The sequence below is a fragment of the Peromyscus maniculatus genome, chromosome 6 (genome assembly GCF_049852395.1).
Source record: "Peromyscus maniculatus bairdii isolate BWxNUB_F1_BW_parent chromosome 6, HU_Pman_BW_mat_3.1, whole genome shotgun sequence".
Classification (NCBI taxonomy): Eukaryota; Metazoa; Chordata; class Mammalia; order Rodentia; family Cricetidae; genus Peromyscus; species Peromyscus maniculatus.
Window position 1 is genome coordinate 37,483,203 of NC_134857.1, and position 22,301 is coordinate 37,505,503.

The 22,301-nt window shown below is 43.0% G+C and overlaps 1 protein-coding gene across 4 annotated transcripts; it reads right to left on the bottom strand.

Annotated features, from left to right (window-relative positions):
• Nucleotides 1-1,165: 1,165 nt before the first annotated feature.
• Nucleotides 1,166-19,170, bottom strand: Sertm1 (serine rich and transmembrane domain containing 1). 4 transcript variants are annotated; one of them, XM_042279054.2, is made up of 4 exons: nt 18,921-19,170; nt 18,260-18,424; nt 13,626-13,877; nt 1,166-2,512 (listed from the first exon to the last, which is right to left on the bottom strand). In XM_042279054.2, the coding sequence occupies exon 4, from the start codon at nt 2,319-2,321 to the stop codon at nt 1,998-2,000; it is 324 nt and encodes a 107-aa protein (XP_042134988.1). In that variant the 5' UTR covers nt 2,322-2,512; nt 13,626-13,877; nt 18,260-18,424; nt 18,921-19,170; the 3' UTR covers nt 1,166-1,997. The 4 variants fall into 4 exon arrangements, with proteins under 4 accessions (XP_042134988.1, XP_015851815.1, XP_042134985.1 ...); XM_015996329.3 differs by lacking the exon at nt 13,626-13,877; XM_042279051.2 differs by lacking the exon at nt 13,626-13,877 and having other exon boundaries at nt 18,877-19,170.
• Between the last annotated feature and the right edge of the window lie 3,131 nt (nt 19,171-22,301).

A 22,301-nucleotide genomic window follows, 5' to 3' on the forward strand; every position in this document is an offset into this window, starting at 1 on the left:
CTTCTGTAACCCTGATAGCTGTCACACAACTTTCCCCTGGAAATATGTGCAGACACACATGTATCTGTGTGTACACACTGTGTCTATACAGTTACATGTGTACATGTGCCCACAGAAACTCAGAGAATGGCAATAACCACCCAAATGCAGAACTTCTCCAAGACTCTACTGTGCATTGAGTCACACTTCCAGCGACAGCATTTTAGGGCAGCATCTGTCCCGGTCCAGTGGTGTCTGTGGATGGTTTTGATATGTAAGTAGCTAAGTATGTCCTGATTTGATTGTGGGGTAAAAAGAAGGAAGCAGCTTTTGATCTTCCTTTCCAGTTTCCAGACCTCCACATGCCTCGGCTGTCAGGCAGGGCCCATAAAATATTGAATTCTTTCTCCCATTCCTGTCCCTGGGGAGTTCTGACTGCACAGTTCATCCAAGGGATGCGTTGAAGTTCCAGTGTTTAAGATTATTAAATTTTTTTTTTCGAGACAGGATTTCTCTGTGTAGTTTTGCGCCTTTCCTGGAACTCACTTTGGAGACCAGGCTGGCCTCGAACTCACAGATATCCGCCTGCCTCTGCCTCCCGATTGCTGGGATTAAAGGCGTGTGCCACCACTGCCCGGTTAAGATTATTAAATTTTTGAACAGAAGATAACTGGTTTGCCCAAGAAAGACTAGTGTATTGGCACTCAGGGTTTACCCAGCTCAGTGTTCAGCCTGTGAACCATTTATTTTTAAAAATTGAGTTTAAATTCTTATCCATAAGAAGCTATAATTGGCTTTGCTTGATTCCCTGCACACGCCATGCTTGTGCTCACAGCTGTGCCTCATCTCAGGGACACCCGTGGTTGGCTTCAGTATAGTAGCTTCCAGCAGCCCAGAAGTATCTGCAGCGACCCAACTGCAATGTCTGCAGCTTTTAGCATAAACTCTCACCCTTAGGAACCCAGTGCAGAGCATTTTGTCAACATAAACAAGTTATCAGAGATACATCACGTTCATGGAGTGTGACACAAATATCAGCAATATAGTCCCCAAGATTTACAAACTAGGGTGAGCCAACACCTGCCTCCCTAGAGACAATGTTGTTCTGCAGTAAAGCTTTAAAGACAGATGCAGTGAAGGATCACACAGTCACTAAGAATATTACTCTATAAAATACAACCGAACAAATATTTCTCTACATTTAATTCCTACTGGATGGAAACGATAGTGAGGAACTAAAAATGAACCACACCTCTTCTGTGCTTCATTTAGTAATGGCAACAGCAACTGTCACAAAGGATTCCATAGCCGGAGAGCGTGATGACTGCAAAAGAAGCCAAGAGAAAACCCAGGAGCAGAAAAGCAGTGCAAACCGCAACACGACACACTTTCCCTGTGCTGTTGAAGCTTCCAACTCCCCCAGATCGTTCCCAAATGACTTCTTCTCATCATCTGTGACATTTGCTAAGGTGAAACTCAAGAAAAACATTTAGCCTATTTTAACCTCCATTTGGAAACTTTATATGTTAAATCTAAGTTCTTTCTCTCTCTCTCTCTCTCTCTCTCTCTCTCTCTCTCTCTCTCTCCCTCCCTCTCTTTCTCATATACCGTCTCTGCTTTATCTTTTAAATACAGAAAATATCTTCTGAACAGTCTCCTTTTTTTGGTTTACATTTCTGCTGGCTCAGTTAGTCCTAGGGCTTTAGAAGAGGCAGTGTAGAAGAGCTTCTAACTAGCATCCCCAGAAGTCCTCAGCTGAGTCCGTGGCGTCCAGCACAGAGCTGACCAGCCTCCATGTTGGCCAAGAACTTTGGGCAGAATCCCACACTTCAACATTTACCTACGTTTCTGTCAGCGCTGGCTCCTCTGCTCATAAATGGAACACATCCTGAGCAGAAAAGAAATAAAAAATGAAAGCGGAACACATGTCAACCTGAATAGTCATTTCTGTCAGGAAGCAGTTCCTTCTGCATGGAGAAACCAAAGCTGTGCTCACTCAGCCTATCCTTCCATTCTCTTCACGATGAGAGGTTTGAAAAAGTAGACCTCTGAGAGGAGATACTACAGACTTCCAAATTGGTGAACGAGCTCCCAGCATCACTTGGGTACTCCGGGTAGGAGGAACTGGAGGAGATGATATTTTTCAGCCTCTGGAGAGCAATGATTAACAGCAGAAGCAGGAAGGCCAGGAGGCTGAGGAATATGGACACATAGATGTAGACATTGGAGAGGTGGCCCGAGGACGGGTCTACTGATGTGGATAGCGATGTGGGAAACAGCTCCAGAAAAGTTCCATTGTCCACACTTCCTGCAAATCCAGAGGAAGGGCCAGCCCCAGACATCTCTACAAATGGTGGGTGTGGCGTGGTGTAAGTAGATGCACACGAAAGTTTCACACCAGGCTTAAGACTGCTGAAATTGGCATTGCCTTTTCATGACGACAGCAGCAGAAATCACAGGCTGGAATAGCAGCACAACAAAATGTCTTGGTCTTTAAACAAAGGCAGCATCAGGGATCAGTTGTCCACAGAGACTGTAAAAAAAAAAAAAAACAAAAAACAAAGACACAGCTCAGTGCACTTGTCAGGAAATAACACATCTGTTGTTGAGCTTTTTAGTTTTTCTTTCAGTGAGGCTTAATTATTAAACCCACCAGGGAGGAAAAAGAATGATATAATTTCCTGAAAGACAAATAATGTTTATGTTTTTTTATTATAAATGAGATGCAGAAATGAGCTTCAATTTTCCCTTCACAGTATCCTAGGTGCCAGGTTCCTCCAAGGAACTAAAAAGAAAAATATACATTTGATGTGTCTCACTGTGATTATAGCAGATACTGCAAGTGGATGCTTTGAGATGGGAACCAAAGTTCAGATCCAAAACTCCCTCCTTCACAAAAATCCATTCTGCACAGGCTACATACAGCCAACTCTTGACCAACACAGGTCCCAATGTTTGCCTTTTGTCTAATGTTTTGATTTATTAATAAAATTTTATTGCCATGCGATCAGGGTTCATTCTTATGTGTTTTCTTTTCTTAATGTCAGGTTCCCTCTGAATGATGGAGACAGTATAGCGTTTGCTAGCAAGAGATTTCAGTGTGACACTCAAATTACTCACCATTCCTTACTCTCCCTCTTGAACCCTAACTTTCACAGAAGGACATTTTCAGTATCATGCTTCCATGACTATTAACTGACTGAAACTCTGAAGGAGACTGGAATCCTTAGAGTGAATTAATTCATAAGGTAGATAAGAAGTATGCTAGCTGTGGCTATAGTGCAAGGAATCAGGCATAGGGTTTCCTTAAGAATATTTATGTTTGGAGGCTATGATAGAGATCCAAAAACTTATCAAAATTCAGAGAATTCATGTATGTCATGGTGTACATAGTCGTAGTTGTTACTTCTACAGTGAAACCCCTATACTTCAGGTTCAAGAACATCGCTGTAGAATGTAGAATGTAAATGTAGAAACATTTGCTGTGAGACAGTGTCTTCACTGTGTGATGGGAGAGTTGTACCCTCGAAATCCCAACAATGTGGTCATCTGAACAAGACTTGCACAATGGTGGCACCAGTTGACTTGCCAATGTGAGTGAGGAAATCCCATAAGATCCCACCCCTAGCTGAAGAGATACAGGCAATCCATGGCTGGAGAGAGAGAGAGAGAGAGAGAGAGAGAGAGAGAGAGAGAGAGAGAGAGAGAGAGAGAGAGAGAGAGATGAGTCTTCTGCATGGTTGAGCACCCCGAGTTGTCCAATTCCAAGTGTTTAGCCCTAAACACATGTACATAAGAGAAACATTAAATGGGCTCTGTGGTGTGTGTGTGTGTGTGTGTGTGTGTGTGTGTGTGTGTGTGTGTGTGTGTGTGTGTTTCTAAGGTGTATGGAAATAGAGTGCTTTCCTGTTACTCTGGTGCAAAGAAAGTTCTTCACTTTGTGAGAGACATAGCCTTAATAAAGAATATCTCCAGGTAGAAAATTCTAAAACTTTCTTCAGGTCTATTAAAGAGTCTCTTCCCAGCTCCTTCTGGTATGAGGCTATTTTCCTATTAAGTTTCTACCTCTTACTTCAGTGTGGTAAAACGGTGAAAGGGTGACATCCACTGTGTCCCCGGCTTTCCCTTCTAAAACACTGCCCAACATTTCATCTGAGAACGCCCACCCCCCACTCTCTTCTCCAAATCTAAGTGGCGGAAGCTTTAAGTGGATGGCACTTGCTGCTGTGGCCAGGACTGATGATCCCTGGATTGGGGACACCTCAGCAAGGGTTGTCTCTGTCAAGTTTTACACAGAGTAATGAGTCTTGCTGAGTGCCTCGATGTGGGCTAGCAACCATGTCTTACTAGTTCCTAAAATAATTAGACTCCCACTTCACATTCTGTTTTGCCTGGTGTTTTTAATTCTATTAGGCTGCTGCAGGCTCCTAACAGTCTTTAAAAAGTAAAAATGATAAAAGGAATCGCAGTGGGAGTACAAATGTGTCACCCTGGTTTGGCAACATCCAGCCTTTTTACAGCACTTACATGATCCAGACGTTCATTTCTGGGGAGTAAAGTTAAGGGGTCTCAGAGGCAGCGTGATGCAAGAAGGGAAAATTAGTATAGAAGCCTGAGAGACTAAAGCAGAGAAGTATCCCAGATGTCCCCGCCCAGCCACAGTGCAGCAGGGGAAAGAGGAGATGCACAGACGTTAGCTGATTCGACAAGAGCCAGAGTTATAGGTAGACAATAAATCCCAGCTTCATCCTTCTCTTGTTCCGGTAGTAAGGCCTGCATTGCTCTTCTTGGAATGAGCAAAGAAGATAAGGACCGGGCACCCTCTGTTCCTCAAAACCCTTTCTGGGGAAAGTAGGACAGGGATAGCACCTGCTTCGCAGATGAGAAACTGGGGTGCAAAGATACTGAGGTTTACTCAGGGCGTGTAGCTAGACAGTGAGAGAGAAATAACTAGAACTATGCTTACGTTGTATTCTTGGTTTCCTCAACAGTGGATGGAAAAGTCAAATGACTAGACTTGGGTCACTAGCTCCTGGCTGCTGGCCACCTTGAGCAAGCCTACAGCTTGAGTTTGTTTTGTTTGGGGGCAGGGTCTTGTGTGTCTCAGGGTGGCCTCAGACTTTTCATCCTTCTGCCTCAGCCTCATGAGTGCTGGGATGAAAGGACTGTGCCCATATACCTGACGCACAGCTAGTCTTGAGAGATCAATTTCCTGCTTGTGCCACAGTGACTGTCTTCCTACTACTCCAGGTAGGCCTGTGGTAAGATTTTTCTGTTCCTATAATCACCCTGGGGTAGGGGGAGACCTTCCCAGTTAAAACATTAGTAAATGGGGGGTTCCTTCTACAGGCCTAGAAAGACAAGTGGTGTTTTGAGGTCTCTGCCAGCATCACAGATCTAACATAAGGTCACAAGTTGAGCCAGAATTGACTGGCCTTTCTCAAGCTGCTTTTTCTGCCACTCAGATGAGTATCGTTTTCTAACGCTGAATGCCCAGGCAATGTTACTGTGGTACCAGAATGTCAGAGGCAAGGCTGACACATGTCTACAGATTGCTGTTCTGACCAAGGTCTCTCTTTTCAGGGTAACTGTCCCGAGAGGACCTTTGTTCTTCCCGAAGGTCATCTTCTGCCCTGGAAGCCTCAGCTGTCTGTGGAACAGTTCACAGAAAATACTAAGAAGCTGTGGGTCTCCAATGTGGCCTGCGGATAATGGTAGAAAATAAAAGCATATTCAATTTCACAGTGAAATATCTTCTGCGTTGAAGGCCGTCTCCCTAATTTTACAAATTGAGTATCATTTCCAGATTGCCTCTTAATGCAAAATGACAGCAGTCCAAATTTGATCTGACTGTTCTACTCTGAAACAATTGGGGATATGCATTGCTGGAGATGATTTTAATTTGGTAACATCAATTCTCATTTCCTTCTCGGAGTTTGGAAAAACTGGCCGATGCTCTTTCTGTCTGGCGAATGTTTTATCCAGTGGTCGGTGTATAATGCTGGTGATCACCAAACCCGTCCTTGTTTAATGCCGTGACCGCTGGCACCGTGGCAAAGAAATCACAGGAGAGTGTTTCGGGATGGCCCTTCCCACTCTTTCTCACAGATGAGGCTAAGGCGGAGAAGAGGGTGGCTTCGTCTTAAATGCATAGCCTTGACCTGTCTCGGGGCGGCACCTCGCATCTCAAATCATACTTAGATCCTGGGAAAGGTTTTGATTTTTTTTTTTTCAGAGCCATTCTCAGACAGCAGATTTTTATTTTTTTTTATTTTTTATTTTTTTTTGAGGCAACCAAGACAGTTCATGGCCAGCCAAGTCTCTCTTTCTTTCTTGGAATAAAGACTTGTCCTGGGAAGAACCATACCAAAGCTAGTGACCTATGAAACTGAGCAAGGTGGGGCTTGCCATGCTGTCCATGAGCTCAGTGATCTGGGGGTGGCGAGACAGCACACATAAGACAAGGTTTGTTTACTGATTTGGCGCCATACCCAGCCTCTCATAGACAGTGGGTCCTTTTTTTCCATGAAGAGGTTATAAAGAGTCTAAGTTCAAATTTTCTCTTTATCTTTTTAGATAGAGTCTCACTCTGCTGCCCAGGCTAGCTTTGAACTTACAAATCCCCTGCCTTAGTTCCTGAGAACTGGCATACACCTCCACGCCCATGGGACTGTGACCGTTTGAAAGAACAGAACTGTAATGTGCACTTTGATCCCTCCATCCCTTCTGAAGAGAAGAATTGGCCAGTCCTCACCTCAGAGTTCTCTCACACCACACACCGTGAGGTATGTGGAGGAGACATGGCGCATGAGCAGAGACGTGACAAGGCCCCAAATTCTAACACAGCAATTTATGAAACTCAGCCTGTCGGCCAACCTCCATTGTAGTATAGGAACGCTGGCCTCTGAAGACATCATTCAAGTTCCTATGTGGGTAAGAAGTGTTTAAAGTTTTGTTGTGGAAAACAGAGACAAGCTACTTTGTATCCTTGCGTCCACTCCTTAAACCATCACCTAGCTATGAAGATAAATGAAGGTATGTCAACATCTCAGCAGTACCAAGTCCTGCTGTGCCATACCAAAAAGTGATCCCCCCAAGGCATTAGGAATTTAGAGCTGTGTGATAAGGTTCTCACATGAGCGGCATACTCCTGCACAGATGGAAGATTAAATACTGTAACACAGTTGATCGTTTTTGGTGACGTATCAGTTATTTTTCTCTGGGACACTTAGGAACTACTACTGCCAGGATCCAGAAGAGATTCTACTCCATCTGAGCAAAGCCATCTTTGGCCTATTAGAAAGAAGGGTGTATTATATAAGACCTTGCCTTTCAGCCATTCCTTCATGCTTTGTGTAATTATCTTCTCTCTAATGCTTTCTCTTTGCCTTGGCCTTAGGTCGTGTGAAATGAAAGAGAAGACTGGTGCTGACCATAATTCTCCCACCACTCTCTCCAAATGAAAATCCTCATTTGCATTCAATGGTAAGCACAAACCTAGGCTTGCAGTCATCTAAGTAAGGTTTATAACTAATGAACTATGCTTACTCAAAGCTTATTCAGCTAGCCACTATTTTCCCACTTGAGAAGTGTTCTTACTTATCAGAACACTAGGAGAGCAGAATTCTGCATGAACACTCATCATAATTCATTGTATCTGTCGAATAAAAATCAAAACCCAGCTAAGAAAATAGATTGCATCCAGAGGCTATCAGCCAGTGAGCTAGAAAAGTGATTCTCAACCTGAGGGTTGTGACTTCTTTGGCAACCCTCTGTCTCCAAAAGTGTTTATGTTGTGATTCATAACAGTAGCAAAAGTACAGTTATGAAGTAGAATGAAAAAAAAATTTATGGTTGGGGGTCACCACAACATGAGGAACTGTATTAAAGGGTCACAGCATTAGGAAGGTTGAGAACCGCTGAGCTAGAAAGACCCCTTAGCAGAAGGATTGGAAGTTCTACACAGTGCACTGGAATTCATGGATCCCTACTAGATAGAGTATAATGGAAAGTTAAAATGCATGGTCCTCTGCTCTCTCAATTTAAATGAATGATCAGAAAACTTCCTTATTGCACTTTTGCAACATGAAAGTGAAAGCTCCATGTCAGTGATTTGTTTTTCAGATCAGTTCCAGGGCAACTGTGGATCCAATCCATCTTCAGTGTCTCCCTCTCAGCCAAATCTCTTATCTACTCAAGGTATTTTCAGACTCAGTCCAATGTTTACTCAGAAATGAATGAATGAATGAATGAACAAGCAAACAAATGTGAGGCTAGAGAGATGGCTCAGCCATTAAGAGCATGTACCGCTCCTGTTGAGGATCTGAATTTGGCTCCCAGCACCCATATCAGGTGGCTCACAACCATCTGAATCTCCATTTCCAGGGGATCTAACACGTTCAGCCTCCTCAGGCACTGCACTCATGTGTAAATACTCACAACCATACACACACACACACACACACACACACACACACACACCACCACCAACAACAACAATAAATGTTATTAAATAAATGAATGAAAAATAAGATCAATACTGCTTTGTTAGACAATGGATTTTATCCTAATTATTTTAGAAATTAATTATTCATTTAAGATATACTATCACAAATACACTTTTTTGATATGCAAAGCAGAATTGACTCAGAGATGTTATAAAAACATGAAAGCATTGCAAAGGGAATATAGTCTAACTTTCTATCTTATACATTCTCAAAAATGATTTAAGTCCTTTGCATTTATATAATAGTGTTTTAGGGGAGAAAGTAATAATTTTTTTAGCATATTTATGCTTCTGAAAAGATTTTATACCTAAATCACTACCTTGGCAAAATATTCATTCCCAAATACTAGAATCTTGGAATAAGATGGATAGGTGATTTAACTAGGCAACTGCCTAGATTTTAAAAAAATAGGGCCATCACAGAGGTAGTGCCAGGCATAGCATTTTTATGATTCTTCCATGGTGTTGGGGAAAAGGCCAAGAAGAAAACCCCCACACTTGTGAGTGGGCCGACCACGCCTGGGTGACCTGACTATGTCAAGACGACAAAAGCCGTGACTTCAAGGTCAGATGAGACACGACTGGATAAGAAGTAGTGGAGGTTGGAAGTCACTTTTGGGACGGGGAGGAAAGGCCACGCTAACGGGATCATTTACAGAAAGAGCCAGCAGGGAAGTAATGACTGATCACAGGCAAAGCTGTAACAAATCTGGGGGAGAACAGTCAAACTCAAGATGCCTTTCAAAACGTTACTCCAGTTTTAATGAGGGGTTCTGTTCTCCTTCCTCCTCATACCCAATTCTGACCATTTCCAGTTTTTTGGTTGTGTTCAGAAAAAATAATTTTTATCCCTAAAATTGCTAGGATTGTTTAAACCATAGAATTAGTGTACAAAAACGTCTTCCATACTTTTATATAATCTGAATGTGTTTTTAAGCATTCACATTAAGCCATGCTGTGGTAGAGGCAAAGGAGGTTCTATTCTTTCTTATTATGTCCCATTTTATCTCTTCAATTAAAATAATTTTATAATAATTTTTTATTCTTCGAGGATAAATTTATGTATACAATAACATATACTCTCCACCCCCATCTTTCCCCACCTCCCCCAGTATTTCCACCAACATGCTCCCTACACACTTCATGTCTTCTTTTTCCTCTTGATAACCCATGAAATTCAGTTAGTGCTGGTCTGCTAAGTCCGATTAATTAGTGCTTGAGTATGAGGTCACTCACTGCATCGTGGGAAACCTACCAGGGGCCACATCCTCCAAGAATAATGACTGTCTGTCAGCAGGTAGTAACCACCAATAGCTCCTCAGTTAAGGGTTAGGCCTAGAGATCACATTGCCAGCCTGTGCAGGTCTTGTGTAGGTAACCACAACTGTAAAATAATTTTTACTCAACGTATGTTTTCCCAGTGAAGGTATGCTTGGAACATTTCCTGACCTAGTGTAATATCTTGAAAAAAATTGTTCTAATAAAGTTTGTAATTATCATAAATCTCTGAGATGGAAATACCTTTTAAATTCTTTACACACCAATGCCAGATATCCTTCAGCTTCTGAAGCCTCTGTGTGTCCCCTAGACTGCTCTAGGGGAACAGGGAAGAGCTTGGGAAATTAATGCTTCCACAGTCGCTGGTCAAGTCCCCCCTAAGTCTATGCAGACTCCTCAGAAGGGGGCAGCTGTAGGCTGTGGAGAACAAGAAAGTGTGAGTTGTCACCACTCACTTCCTGCCCCCGCTACCCTTCCTTTTTACTTTCTGTCACTGACCCCTCCTTAGACACACAGATGTGTTTTACAGTTTATGCCTTATTGTGATCTCAATCCCCTTTCCTTCCATTCTTCACTCCATTTCCCTATATTTCTCATAGACATCCCAGATAAGATATCTAAAGATTATGTTTCTGTTTATATGAGGTCCTATAAATATTTATTATTATGTGTGTGTGTGCGTACGCGTGTGTGTAAGTGAGCATGTGTGTGTTTCCAACATACAGAATGTATGGCCACTTGTTTATTTATTCTAACCAAGATCTCAAATTTATATCCACTTAAAATATCTTGATAATTGAGGCATCGAGAGAAAGGAATGCAAATTATCTAATATATCCAATTTTCAAGTTCGCTCACAACAATACATTGCAGACTGAAAACTGTAATTGATCCATAAAATCATACACGTAAGCACAAATTGAAAAGCAGGTGATTTCATAGCTTGTCTAGAAAGAGCTTCAGCATTGACAAAATAGTTAACCAGGTTCTTTTCATATCTCTGTCTTTACAATACCCTGCGTTTGTTTGAAGTGAAGCATCGGACAGTGTATTAAAGCATCACAATGGTGTATAAATGCTATGTATCTTGCATTTCTCTACAAGAATCCCAGCTCAGAGAGTCTCTGACTTAAACACATTTAAAACCTAGCTATAACATTTGCTTGAATTAATGAACTATCATCTCTTGTAATGCAGATACAAGTAGAACTTAGTTGATTATGCAAATTGCACATATTATCTGGATATTAGCCAAGTATTTAGTGTAACACTTACAGATGAATTTTGCCAAATAAATCCCTCATTCTTTCAGTCCTCAATGGCAGACACTCAAAGCGTGATGAAGCTTTTTGTAGAAAAAAGTGGGTATTTAAGAAGAATAATGCTTAGTAATTGCTAGCTTGCACTGGCTAAGTTTTGAAAGCATTCAGTTTTGGTCATATGACATGATTTATGCCATCTGAATACTGAGAGCAATGAGAGAAAGACCCAGATTTCAACACTTATCCCCCTTAATGCAATGCAGAGTTCTTGATGGATCTTAGATAAATTAAAATTAAAAAAAAAAAAAAGCTTTGTTATAAGGGACATTAAGGATCCAAGACAGTGGAACATATCTGTATTCCCCACACTTTGTAGAGGATCATAGGTTCAAGGCCAGCCTGGACTAAACATATAAGATGGCTCAAACATAAAGACTATATGTTAGATTACATAAATAGTTAATTTCCAAATTACATGTAAGTAAATAAGTATTCTTAGGAAATATTATATTGAAATAGCTAGCCACATTAGCAAGAAACCTTCAAGTAACACAAAGGTGCACACATGTACATATGCATAGAAATATAGTAAAACAAATGTGTCAATGTGTTAACAACTAGTTGCTCTAATCTAAGGATATATGGGTGTTCACTGTTAGGACTCTTGCAAGTTTTCATGAATTTTTGGAAAGATTTCAAGAAAATATGTTTAGAATAATAAGCTGAAGTTCAGCTCAAATGTTAGACACTTCTAGAGAAATACATGAAGGGTGGCAGCATGAAGCTTCAATGAGCATCAAAAAGTTCAACTCTTTGCTGCTACCATGATGTCCCCCTATCTCACAGGTGGTCACGATAAACAATTGCAGGATGGTCCCTGGTAAAAAGGACTGTGTATGGGAACCAGAAACCAGTGAGCCTTACTCATGAATTCACTACCATTACTATCCATTGAAATGAATGTCCCGTGGGTCCCCTGGATCAAGTAATCCAGGCATGTCCCTCTGTCATCATCCATCATCTTCAGAGGCAGCCACATATATCCCTTCTATAGCTTAAATACCCAGGCAAACACATCACTATGGAAGCATCCTAGTCCTACAGAGCAGGCGGACTCTGAGAGACTTGTGGAGAGCCCACAATTACTACCAAGGTCCAGGTTCAAAGTAGAGACCTGGGAAATAACAGTAGTAGATAAACTAGACAGAAATAGAACCGTTACCTAGGCAGCCAAAGAAAACACACAGGCTGCAAACAGCAAGTTTCACAGATGAATGCACTCATGCTTCTCACAATCCCTAAGTAGTGAGCATCTCCTGGATCATCCAGGTTTGGATGAGTTCCCCAGAGAGGTAGGAGGTCAAACAAACATCATCCTACAATGTCTTCTACAGTCCGGGCTCAGAATTCTTTGGAACGAGGAGCCAGTAAATGATTTATGAACTGAATCTAGTCAATTCCAAACACAGCTGTAAATTAAATACTTGGGAGCATTGATTTGAGAAGTGGGCTTTCCATTCATCACTGATAACACAGGGGTGCAGAAAGATACTGTGAAATGATGAAGACTAGACAAGTTGGATTTGAGATGTAGGTTGCAAATGCCACCATCCCTACAAGGGGACAGATACTCTCTTACCTGGATCCCTATGTAGACTACAATAGCAAGGAATACAGGATGCTGTGCTTTTCACTAGGGAAGTGTGTTCCCATATGGGACCTCTGAGACTCTGCTCATCCTTTGTGTGAGAACAGGGTAGTAGAACTTAGTGTATTTACCCCCACCCCCTGCATCCCACAGAGTGAGCTCAAAGGTCTGGCTTGCAAAGAATATCAACATATTCCTGTACCACTGAACAAAATAAATGATATGCCAGACTATCTATAGAGTGTCGGAGGAACTCGGGCCCTCGGCAGCTTGTTGTCATTTTAGATAATAACTCAAGACCAGACTCTGCCAAATGCAATACGGAAGCAAAAAACAAGTGCTGGCTCAGTTCCCCTAACATGTACTTCAACTTCAACATCTAAGAAGGCAGAATTGAAAAATAACTGAGAATTATTTGCAGAAAACAGATGATTCCATAGGTGACCTATGCAAAATGGTTATACATTTTTTCTAAAATATAAACAAATACGGTGTGAGAGAGGAACTAATGAATTATCCTTTCTACAAGCTCATTGCCTTACCTATTTGTAAAGTAGTCTTGGTCAGAGGCACACATTTAACCCCAATTATCTGTTCTTTGTTCTTTCTTATTTCCGTGCTGTGAGCTGGCATGTAGAGAGGTATGCCATGAAGAGGAATGCTATGAAGTAGAAGAAAGAGGCAGGGGATGTGCGGAAGGGCAATCTTCAGAGTGTGATGGGAAAAGGGAGGGAAACCCTGGATGTCTCTAGGGGAAAGAGCCAGGCAAGCCAGTGGGAAAACCAGCAGCACCACATGGATGCTAGCTGTGGGAAGTTGCTGGTAAGCAACATGTACTAGTTCTGGGAGAAAGAAAGGGGGAGAAGTACAGGGAGAGGGAGAGAGAAGGGGAGACTGTTCATATGTGTCTTTCCATTTTTATGACTCTTCAAGGCAGTTATTAACTTTTTACCTTTTATAAAATGATGCTACAAGTCACTCATGCACTCAGAGGCAGAGTTGGAATTCATATCTACATCTCTGTGTCTTTAAGTTCTACATTCATCATATTTATTTTCTTCAGGAGGCTGAGGGTGGGAGAGAGAGATCCTTTCAGACTTGGAGTCGCCAGGGAAGAAATGCTCCAGCTCTCCTCCTTCTGCGTCTGTTGTAGTGTTCGCACTCTGTCTGAATGTAGGGTGGCCATCATATCACCTGCTTAGAGCTAATGAAATGTAGAAACCATGATTCATCATGACAGGAAACATGTGACCAGAGCAAGAGTTGCCATATCCCTCTTCTCTGTGGCGGTGACTGTGTAAGAGTCCCCGAATCACCACAGCAACTGCTTTTTGCCCTTGCTGATGCCATTGGCACTTAACATGAACAGTGGGTAAACACTCATTGTGGGTTTTGTTACTGCCATGTGATCCACCTTGTGATGACTAATACAAAATCTCAGTCTACAGTGACAGCAGATTTTATGATGGGTCTCCAAGAATGTGACTGCTAAGAAGCCTAATCTGAATAGCAGGTACACACATTGAATGTATAATATGTTCACTAAGACTTTGTATATTAATAGTTAGTACAACAATCTACAAGTAAATAGAGCCAAAAATATATTCCCTCTTGAACTGAAATGTGCTAGAGTACAAGAAAAATCTTCCACAGGGACAAATGGTTTCTAGGGGAATAGGTGGCAGGTGATAATGATATGAAAAGTAGCTTCACATTAAAAAGCAGTACATCATAGAAATTAGGGTGAAGACTACTGCTTTTGCTTCAGAAAAGCAATACTTTTCAATATTCATTCAATAAAAGTAATTGATTATGTAATACACACAGGAAAGGATAAAGTATCATGTGCATACAGTCGGTGCACATTTATTTCCCTTTCTTATTTATTCTTTGATAATTTTATACAGTATATTTTTATTATATTCTTTCCCATCCCCTAACTTCTCCCCGGTCCACCTCCACAGCTCATCCCACATCATATTCTTTCTCTTTAAAAGAATTAAATTAAAAAAAGAAACACTAAACAATACGGAGTTTGTTTTGTCTTGGCCAAATGCTCCCAGCCATGGGGTCTGCCCTGGCGTGTGGTTGAGATGCCCAGTGTCACTGAGTTGAAGAAAATGGGGATTTTCCCTCTCCCAGAAGCTATTCTTTGCAAATACTTCATGGCGAGGGGTGGGACTTCGTGCCCACATCCCATGTTTGTGCTGTGATTTTGTGTGGCCTGAGCTGTGCAGGCCTTGTGAATGCTGTCACAGTGTCTGTGAGGTCATGTGTGTCTCCCCTGCTGTGTCTGGAAAAGACTATTTCCTTGTGCACACGTTTTATAGACCACCTTGACTAAGAAATCTAAAAAGACATAATTTGTCCTATATTATATGTCTTGTAGTATATGTCCTAGGCTCCTTTTCTAATATAATTACCTCCATTACATCTAAGAAAGATGTTCCAGGCATACCAAACTGCTCAGAATTTCCCAATTAATTTTTCAGCACTTAACGTTTAATCTCATAATCTCCACCTACTTTCTCCATGCAAATTTTTGGCTTCCTCCTCTGTATTCTCAAGCTATGTTCTACATTCTCCCCATAAACATTTATGCATTGAAGTATACCATGTTTGTGCTAGGATTTTAATGGACTGTAAACCCCCAGATGAAAGGACCAATATTTTACTTACCTGTGCATGATCAATGAATATTTGCTAGACAGTTGCATGAATGAATGAAATAAGAAAGAAACTTGAAGCTTCTTGGAGAGACAGCCCATATTCTATTTTTTACAAGCAAAAGAATATTTACTGAATGAATAAGTGATCCTGTATAAAATCATAGTTACTCAGAATGGTAAGTACTCAGAATATGCATGAACTTTCCCTATGTTTTATAAATAATTTATTTGTAGCAAAAAAAATCAAGCTTTGAGATACAGAGTAAGATCTGCACATACATCCTCATGACCAATTGTGGGTTTTTTTGTTAGTGACTAACAAATCTGAGATTGTATCTGGTTAATCATTGATAATAGCTAAGGAAGAAATGGAAGAGTATGCTTGTAAAGTAAATGGAAGAGTATCTCACAATGTGAATATAACAGAGTTAGTGGTCTACTGTGTGCATCATCCTGTATTTCTGAATTTAAAATTAAGGATTATAGCTACTTCTTCTTTTGTTTCCCATCAGAAGCTGAACTCAGTCTCTTACTTTCTTTGAGTGATCTCTGTAGTAGTTATCATAGGCTGATATTTATCAGAACCTTTCATTATTGTTTACAAAACTATCAATATCAAACAACTATCTCTACAATCATACTTTAACCTAGACTGAATTTATATCTTAATGTGAGACAATAGACAGGAAATTCACAGTTAAGACCTTGGGTCTGTCAATGGCATAATGACATGTTCAGTTCTTGATAAGAATTCAGAGCTCTGCCATACTCATACTGTTTTGGGCTGGGCTGTATCATTTCAAACCAGAGATGCTGTTAATGTAGATATGGTTTCTTGAATGTTAGGAACTGGTCAATCTCTTTCTCTCTCTCACGTCTCACTGCCAAACTTGGTTAAATGATAAACTGGATTCAAATTGTGACCATGAGCATGGTCACATCCCTAGGGAACGCTTGAAGAAGAAATTCTGGTGTCAGGAGACAGTTGGCCTCAGAATGCTGTATGCTGTGGTCACATCTCAAAAATTAGAATCAGAACTTAGGACCACAGACTTTGGCTCTGCACCATGCCATCCCAGAATGGCCAGTGAATGCCCAGATACACTTCTTGAATTTAAATTAAGGACGCGCCATATATGCTTGTCCAGGACTTCACCTAAGCCTCTCTGGGTCCTTTACAAGCACATATTGTCTGAGAGGAGTCCTGCCTATTCATGTACTTACAGCTTGAGCACCTTTGTTGAATTTTCTAGTCTATGAACTAACCAAAAGGCTTTGTTATTTTTCCTTTAGCTTTCATTATGAGTAATGATAAAAGTTAACAAAATTTGGGTCTATGATACCTTACATTAATATAGTAATGTGTAATACAATATGATCCACTCTTGCCATTTCTTTCTGATAATACATTAAATGTAAAAATCACTATATAAAATAAGAATAGTAAAATGTAAGTGCAGGGAAGAGTGAGTATAGAACTATTATCAAATGAACTCCAAATTGATCCTGCTGGAAACAGAGGATGAATGAGAGAACTTTTACCTGAGATGGGCTCATCTTTCACCCTTATAATGAATGATAACCCCAAGGTTACTCAGTGCCTCACTCATGCAATTAATTATGGTGACAAATCATCCCGCCATCGCTCATCTCTCTCATTAAGTAGGATAAAGGAAGACAGGAAGAAGAAGTCAGAAAGCCTGTGGAAGAATCCACTGGTGGCATGCACAAGAGCATGGCTGTTATCTCAACATCAGACACACTTGTGCATCTCACAAACATCTAGTAAACGTGGTAAGCCAAACTGACCAAGAGCAAAGGGGAGCAGAATCCATCTTACCTTAGACCAGGCTTCTTCAGTGACAGCCACGAATGTGCTCTGAGCTGCTTTTCAAAGCACTTTGCATTTTGATGGGGAATAAAGATGAGAAATAAGTCCCCCGCCCCCAAAATCAGAATACAAAATGGAATACCCTACCCACTTCCTGGAGCTCAGTGGCCCCAGAGTATCAGTGGGGCCAGCAAGCCTTCCTCTGTCTCCACTTTGCCCAGCATTTCAAGGGGATCAGGTTGTAGTCCCACCAGGCAACTTGACCCACAAGCACCTCAACTTTCTTTTGCTAAAGGCTGCGCCTTGTGTGTATGTGGTAGGTGGGAGCAAGAAGCTTTTCCAGCAAAAACGAAGCACATTCAGTTACAGCCCGATATTTAAGACCTACCATGGGCTAGATCACAAAGTAATCTTATTTATAGTCTAGTTGGCCAACTAAGACAATTACGTATATTCTTTAATATTGGGCGGCAGGATAGCACAAACAGCAAATAGTTTAAGAAAAGACAACAATCTTGTCTCTTTTCCGTTGTCTGAACAATGAATCAGAGGAATAGAAAGCGAAAAGCACCCTAGAATAAACATCCTTAGGAGGGATTCCTGGGTGGAACTCAGGACAGGGTCGGTCGGTGGCTGCCCATTCTCCTGCTCTGGGTACCTGCAAGGGGAGCCTTGTCCAATATGATGGCTTTTACCTTCTTTAATCATCTAGCCTCTAAACAAGACCCACCGAATTGAAGTGCTTCAGCACAACGTTCTCCCCAGGAAAATAAACCGACAGAGAAAATGAAGGGCATTAAGAAACAAACCCAGTCTTTGGAACCTGACGCCAAACCCGAGTGAGCCCGCGGGACCAGACATCTGACCACGCAAAGCGCACAGGCATAGTCCTGGTCTCAACAAGACGTTCCTGAGAATGAACGTGTCTCTCTGTTCCCAGGAGGAGGCACATTGCTTATTATTCCGTCTTAACGGGGATTCAAACATTTGCCCATAATGCGCGAACCTTTCTCTCGCCTGGGAGGCGCAGGGCTGCAGGCAGTCTCGCATCCTGGGAAAGCGAAGGATTGAGGGTGCGTTACTTACCCAGAAGAAAGCTCCGCCCGGGAACCCAAGTGTTCAGCGCTGGGAAAAACTTATCCGGATTTGCAGCCACCCGAAGACAAGAGAGACGACTCAAGGGAATACAGCACAGAGCAATGCCAGCCGTCAATGTGCGCGTAGCGACTCCTCAGAAAGGAACAGATGACCCTAGAAATAAAGAAAAGCTCTCACACACCGCAAAACCCACACAAAAGGCACCAGAAACGTATTACGAAGTGTACACTGTCCGCAGGGGAATCAACCTTAGCAGCGGCAGACTGGAGGGCAGACTTTCCTGACTCCTTGTGCAGGAAACCGGGCAGATCATCCCGGGGTCAAGGGCATTGCCTGCCGGGCCCCAGGTGGATCCAGTTGTAGCTGGCTAAGTGTCCCTAAGACCCTGAGAGCTGGGCTGCAGGGCCTGTTTCAGGACCCTACGGATGCGTCCAGCTACGAGAAGGAAAGATTCTCGGAGGTGTTCCACAGCAAAGAGCCAAATCTTAAGTAGTCCCAGGAGAGTCCGGGATGAAGAATCCTGAAGCTAAGGGATCCCACTGCCGCCCTAGGCGGGGCGTCTGGCAACCCTCTCTGGGGACAAGCCCTCTGCCATTGCTCCTCACCCCGTACGTCTCAGTTCCCCACTCCTGTGCCCGGGCTCACTGACATGCGGATCTGGACTCTGGCGTTTGGGTGGGGCGGCGGCCCTGCCTTGGCGATGCGCGCCTGCACAGCGGTCCCAGGGAATGCACCGCGAGGGGACGCGGTGCGCGACCAGAGTGCACGGGCGGCGGGCGCAGTGGGAGTGGGCACCCGGCTGACTGTGCCCGGCTCTGCAGCGTCCCTCCGCCCTCAGGGGCCGCGCGACCAATGGCTGAGAGCCGGGCCCACTCCCAGCTGCCCGCCGGGGCGCTCAAGCGCTAGGACAGCGCCAAGCTCTGACGAGGGAGGAGCTTACACCGTGGTTGGAGGATGTGGAGGCGTTGGCGCGGGGAGCCCCATCTGGGGACGGCAGGTGTGGTGTGGTGAACTTTTGTGGGGGTATGTGGTGGGGCTGAGATTTCTTTTAGGCGCAGGGGAGAGCATCCCCTTCCTTCCAAAGTTTCTCCTTTTTACGTCTTTATGAGTCCTGTGTAGCCCCTACTCCCAAAAGGCGAGCTGCGTGGGGACATCGCCTCCTCCTATGACGAATTTCACCTTCGACACCCCTCCCCCAGTTCAGCCTTTCTCCTTAACGCCCTCTCAGTCCTCTGAGAAACCATCAAATGAATGAATAGGACCATGGTTTCTATGACTGCTAGTTACAGATAATCATAAAAGTCTCCACCAACAACTGTCACAGTCATGTAAAGGAATTCAGGAACGGGAGCCTTCCACACCTGGGCTTCTTTAGATATTTCAGCTGGGTTCCTTTTACTCAGCCATTCAAGGACCCAATTGGCTGGTCTATGTGGTCAGATGGATTTCCACCTTGAGACCCATTTTTCTTTGGCTGGAAAGCAGTCAACAGAGTATCGGGATGCCGAAGTCTCTATACCCACGTGCGCACCCCGCTGTTCAACAGTGCCCAGCTCCTGGACCACACTATTTCTGTCCATGTTCATTGATTTTCCAGGTAGAGACAGGCAGGGAGCTAAACTCTGAGGTACCATTGTGAGTAAAGACCATGCTGTATTTCTTCTCTTCCTTATCCAGGGCTTGTGAGACTTTTCTACGTGGGTCTGCATGTGCCTCATCTAAAATGCAAGAGTGGGGCTGGATATATAGCTCAGTTGGCAGAGTGCTTGCCTAGGAAGATTCTGGATTTCATTCCTAGCACCACGTAAATTCGGCATGGTGGTACATGTCTATGTGCTCTCAACACTCCAAAGGTGGAGGCAGAGGATCAGAAGTCCAAGGCTGTCTTTAGCTACCTAGCCGATCTTGTCTATCTGAGACTCCATCTCATTTAAAACAAAATAAAAATGCAGGAGGGCTTAATGAGCAGTGTTGTCAAGCGGACGAGTTCAAGGAGGCTTCTCTTCCAACATTTGTGCTCCAAATTAACTGTTGATGTGAAAGGACCCAGCCCACAGCGGGCAGTGCCACCCCTGAGCAGGCGATTGTAGATGAAATTCTAAACAGTCTTAGTAAATAAGCTGCACAGAGGTCATAACCAAAGAGACCAGAGAACTGGCGAAGAGCATGACTACATCATCTTACCATCTCGCCGCCGTCACTTCCCCAGAGAGAGCTTCTTCCTTTCGACTTTTGTTTTTATTGTCTTTCTGTTCTGCCTTGTCATTGGCTCTAAACCCAACCACATGGCTTCCTCATCACTGCCTGTCTATACAGACCTCCAGGTCTCTATGGTTGGTACTGGGATTAAAGGCTCGTGTCACCATGCTTGGCTGTGTCCTTGAACACACAGAGACTCTGCCTGCCATGTGATCGGATTAAGGGTGTGTGCCACCACTGCCTTGTAGCAGGAATCTTAAAGAGTCTTATTAATAAAATCAAACCTGTGGCCAGTTATTGGGGTGAATTCTGGAAGATCAGAGAGATAGAATAAGCCACAGCTAACCTCACCTGGCCAGCTTCTCAGCTGGTCTTGTTTCCTCAGACTGGATGCTTCTGTGTTCTCATCCCAATGGCTCTCAGCTGAACTGCTCCTCGAAAGCCTGAAGCTTAACCAGCTAAAAGCTTAACCAGCCAAATGCTTCTAGTTTCTGGTCCTCATGCCTTATATACCTTTCTGCTTTCTACCATCACTTCCTGGGATTAAAGGCGTGAGTCACCATGTTTGGCTGCATCCTTGAACTCATGGATTTCTGCCTCTGGAATGCTAGGATTAAAGGCATGTGCTACCACTGCCTATCCTTTATGTTTAATATTGTGGCTGCTCTGTCTCTGACCCCAGATAAGTTTATTAGAATGCACAATATTTGGGGGAATACAATACCACACCGCCTGACTGGCTATGACCTCTGATCTCCAGGCAAACTTTATTTATTAACATACAAATAAAATCACATTTCAGCACAAATAAAATATCACCACAGGCGATCCTGGGTTATATAAGAGGATAGGCTGAGCAAGCCAATAGCCAGTGTTCCTCCATGGTCTCTGCTTCAGGTCAGCCTCCAGGTTCTTGTCTGAGTTCCTGTCCTGACTTCCCTTCATGATAGACTGTAACCTGTAAGTCAAATAAATCCCTTTCTCCCCTAGTCATGATGGTCATGATGTCTGTCTCAGCAGCAGAGAAGCAGACTAGAACCGCCTCCTACTCACAATTTAGTAAATTCTACCTTGCATTTTCGCTAATCCTCTTCCTGAGCAATCATATTCATTACACTGGGTTGTTATATACAGGAGTGTTTTATCATTGAAAGAGAAGTTCTCTATGCCTCCCAAAATCATGTCATGGCCAGGTGACTTTTACTTAGCAAACTCTGACAGCTCAGAGAGGAGAGTTAAGCCTGTCAGCCTTCAGGACAGTTGTTCTCAAACATCTGTGTCTAAAATCTCTAGTCCTAGCCCCATAGTCTGCTTCCACACTCCATGTGGTTCTAGTTCAGGGTCTCCATTGAGAATCCTGAAGAGCCCCTATGAGTTTCAGAGAGAGGTGGGGGAGGGCTGGTTGCTGCCTGCTAGATTGGCATAAGCTGGCTTCTTTTCTCATGATGGCTTTAAACAAGGTCCCTTTGGAAGCCCTGAGAGAAATTGTTGCATGCTTTTTTCCCTAGATTCTGGCTACCCTTGTGGCTCTCAGCTTGTAGGCAGATGGATTGCACCCCGGTTGCCTCCCATCTTCATCTTCTCTATGTGTTTCTTCTCTTCTGAGTTTTATTAGTTCCAAGTTCCACCTCAGTCTAGCAAAACATTTGAGAGTCTTAACTAGAACTTCAGATGTCTCCCAAGCACACATTCATAGGTTCTAGTTAAACATATCTTTTGGGGCAAGACCACTCACTGCATTATAGATGGTTAGTGATTATCTAAGTTCTTTGCTTCAGGGCTAGGACTTCTTGCCTTCCCAGGTTGACATCAGGTAAATTCTAGTAATGTT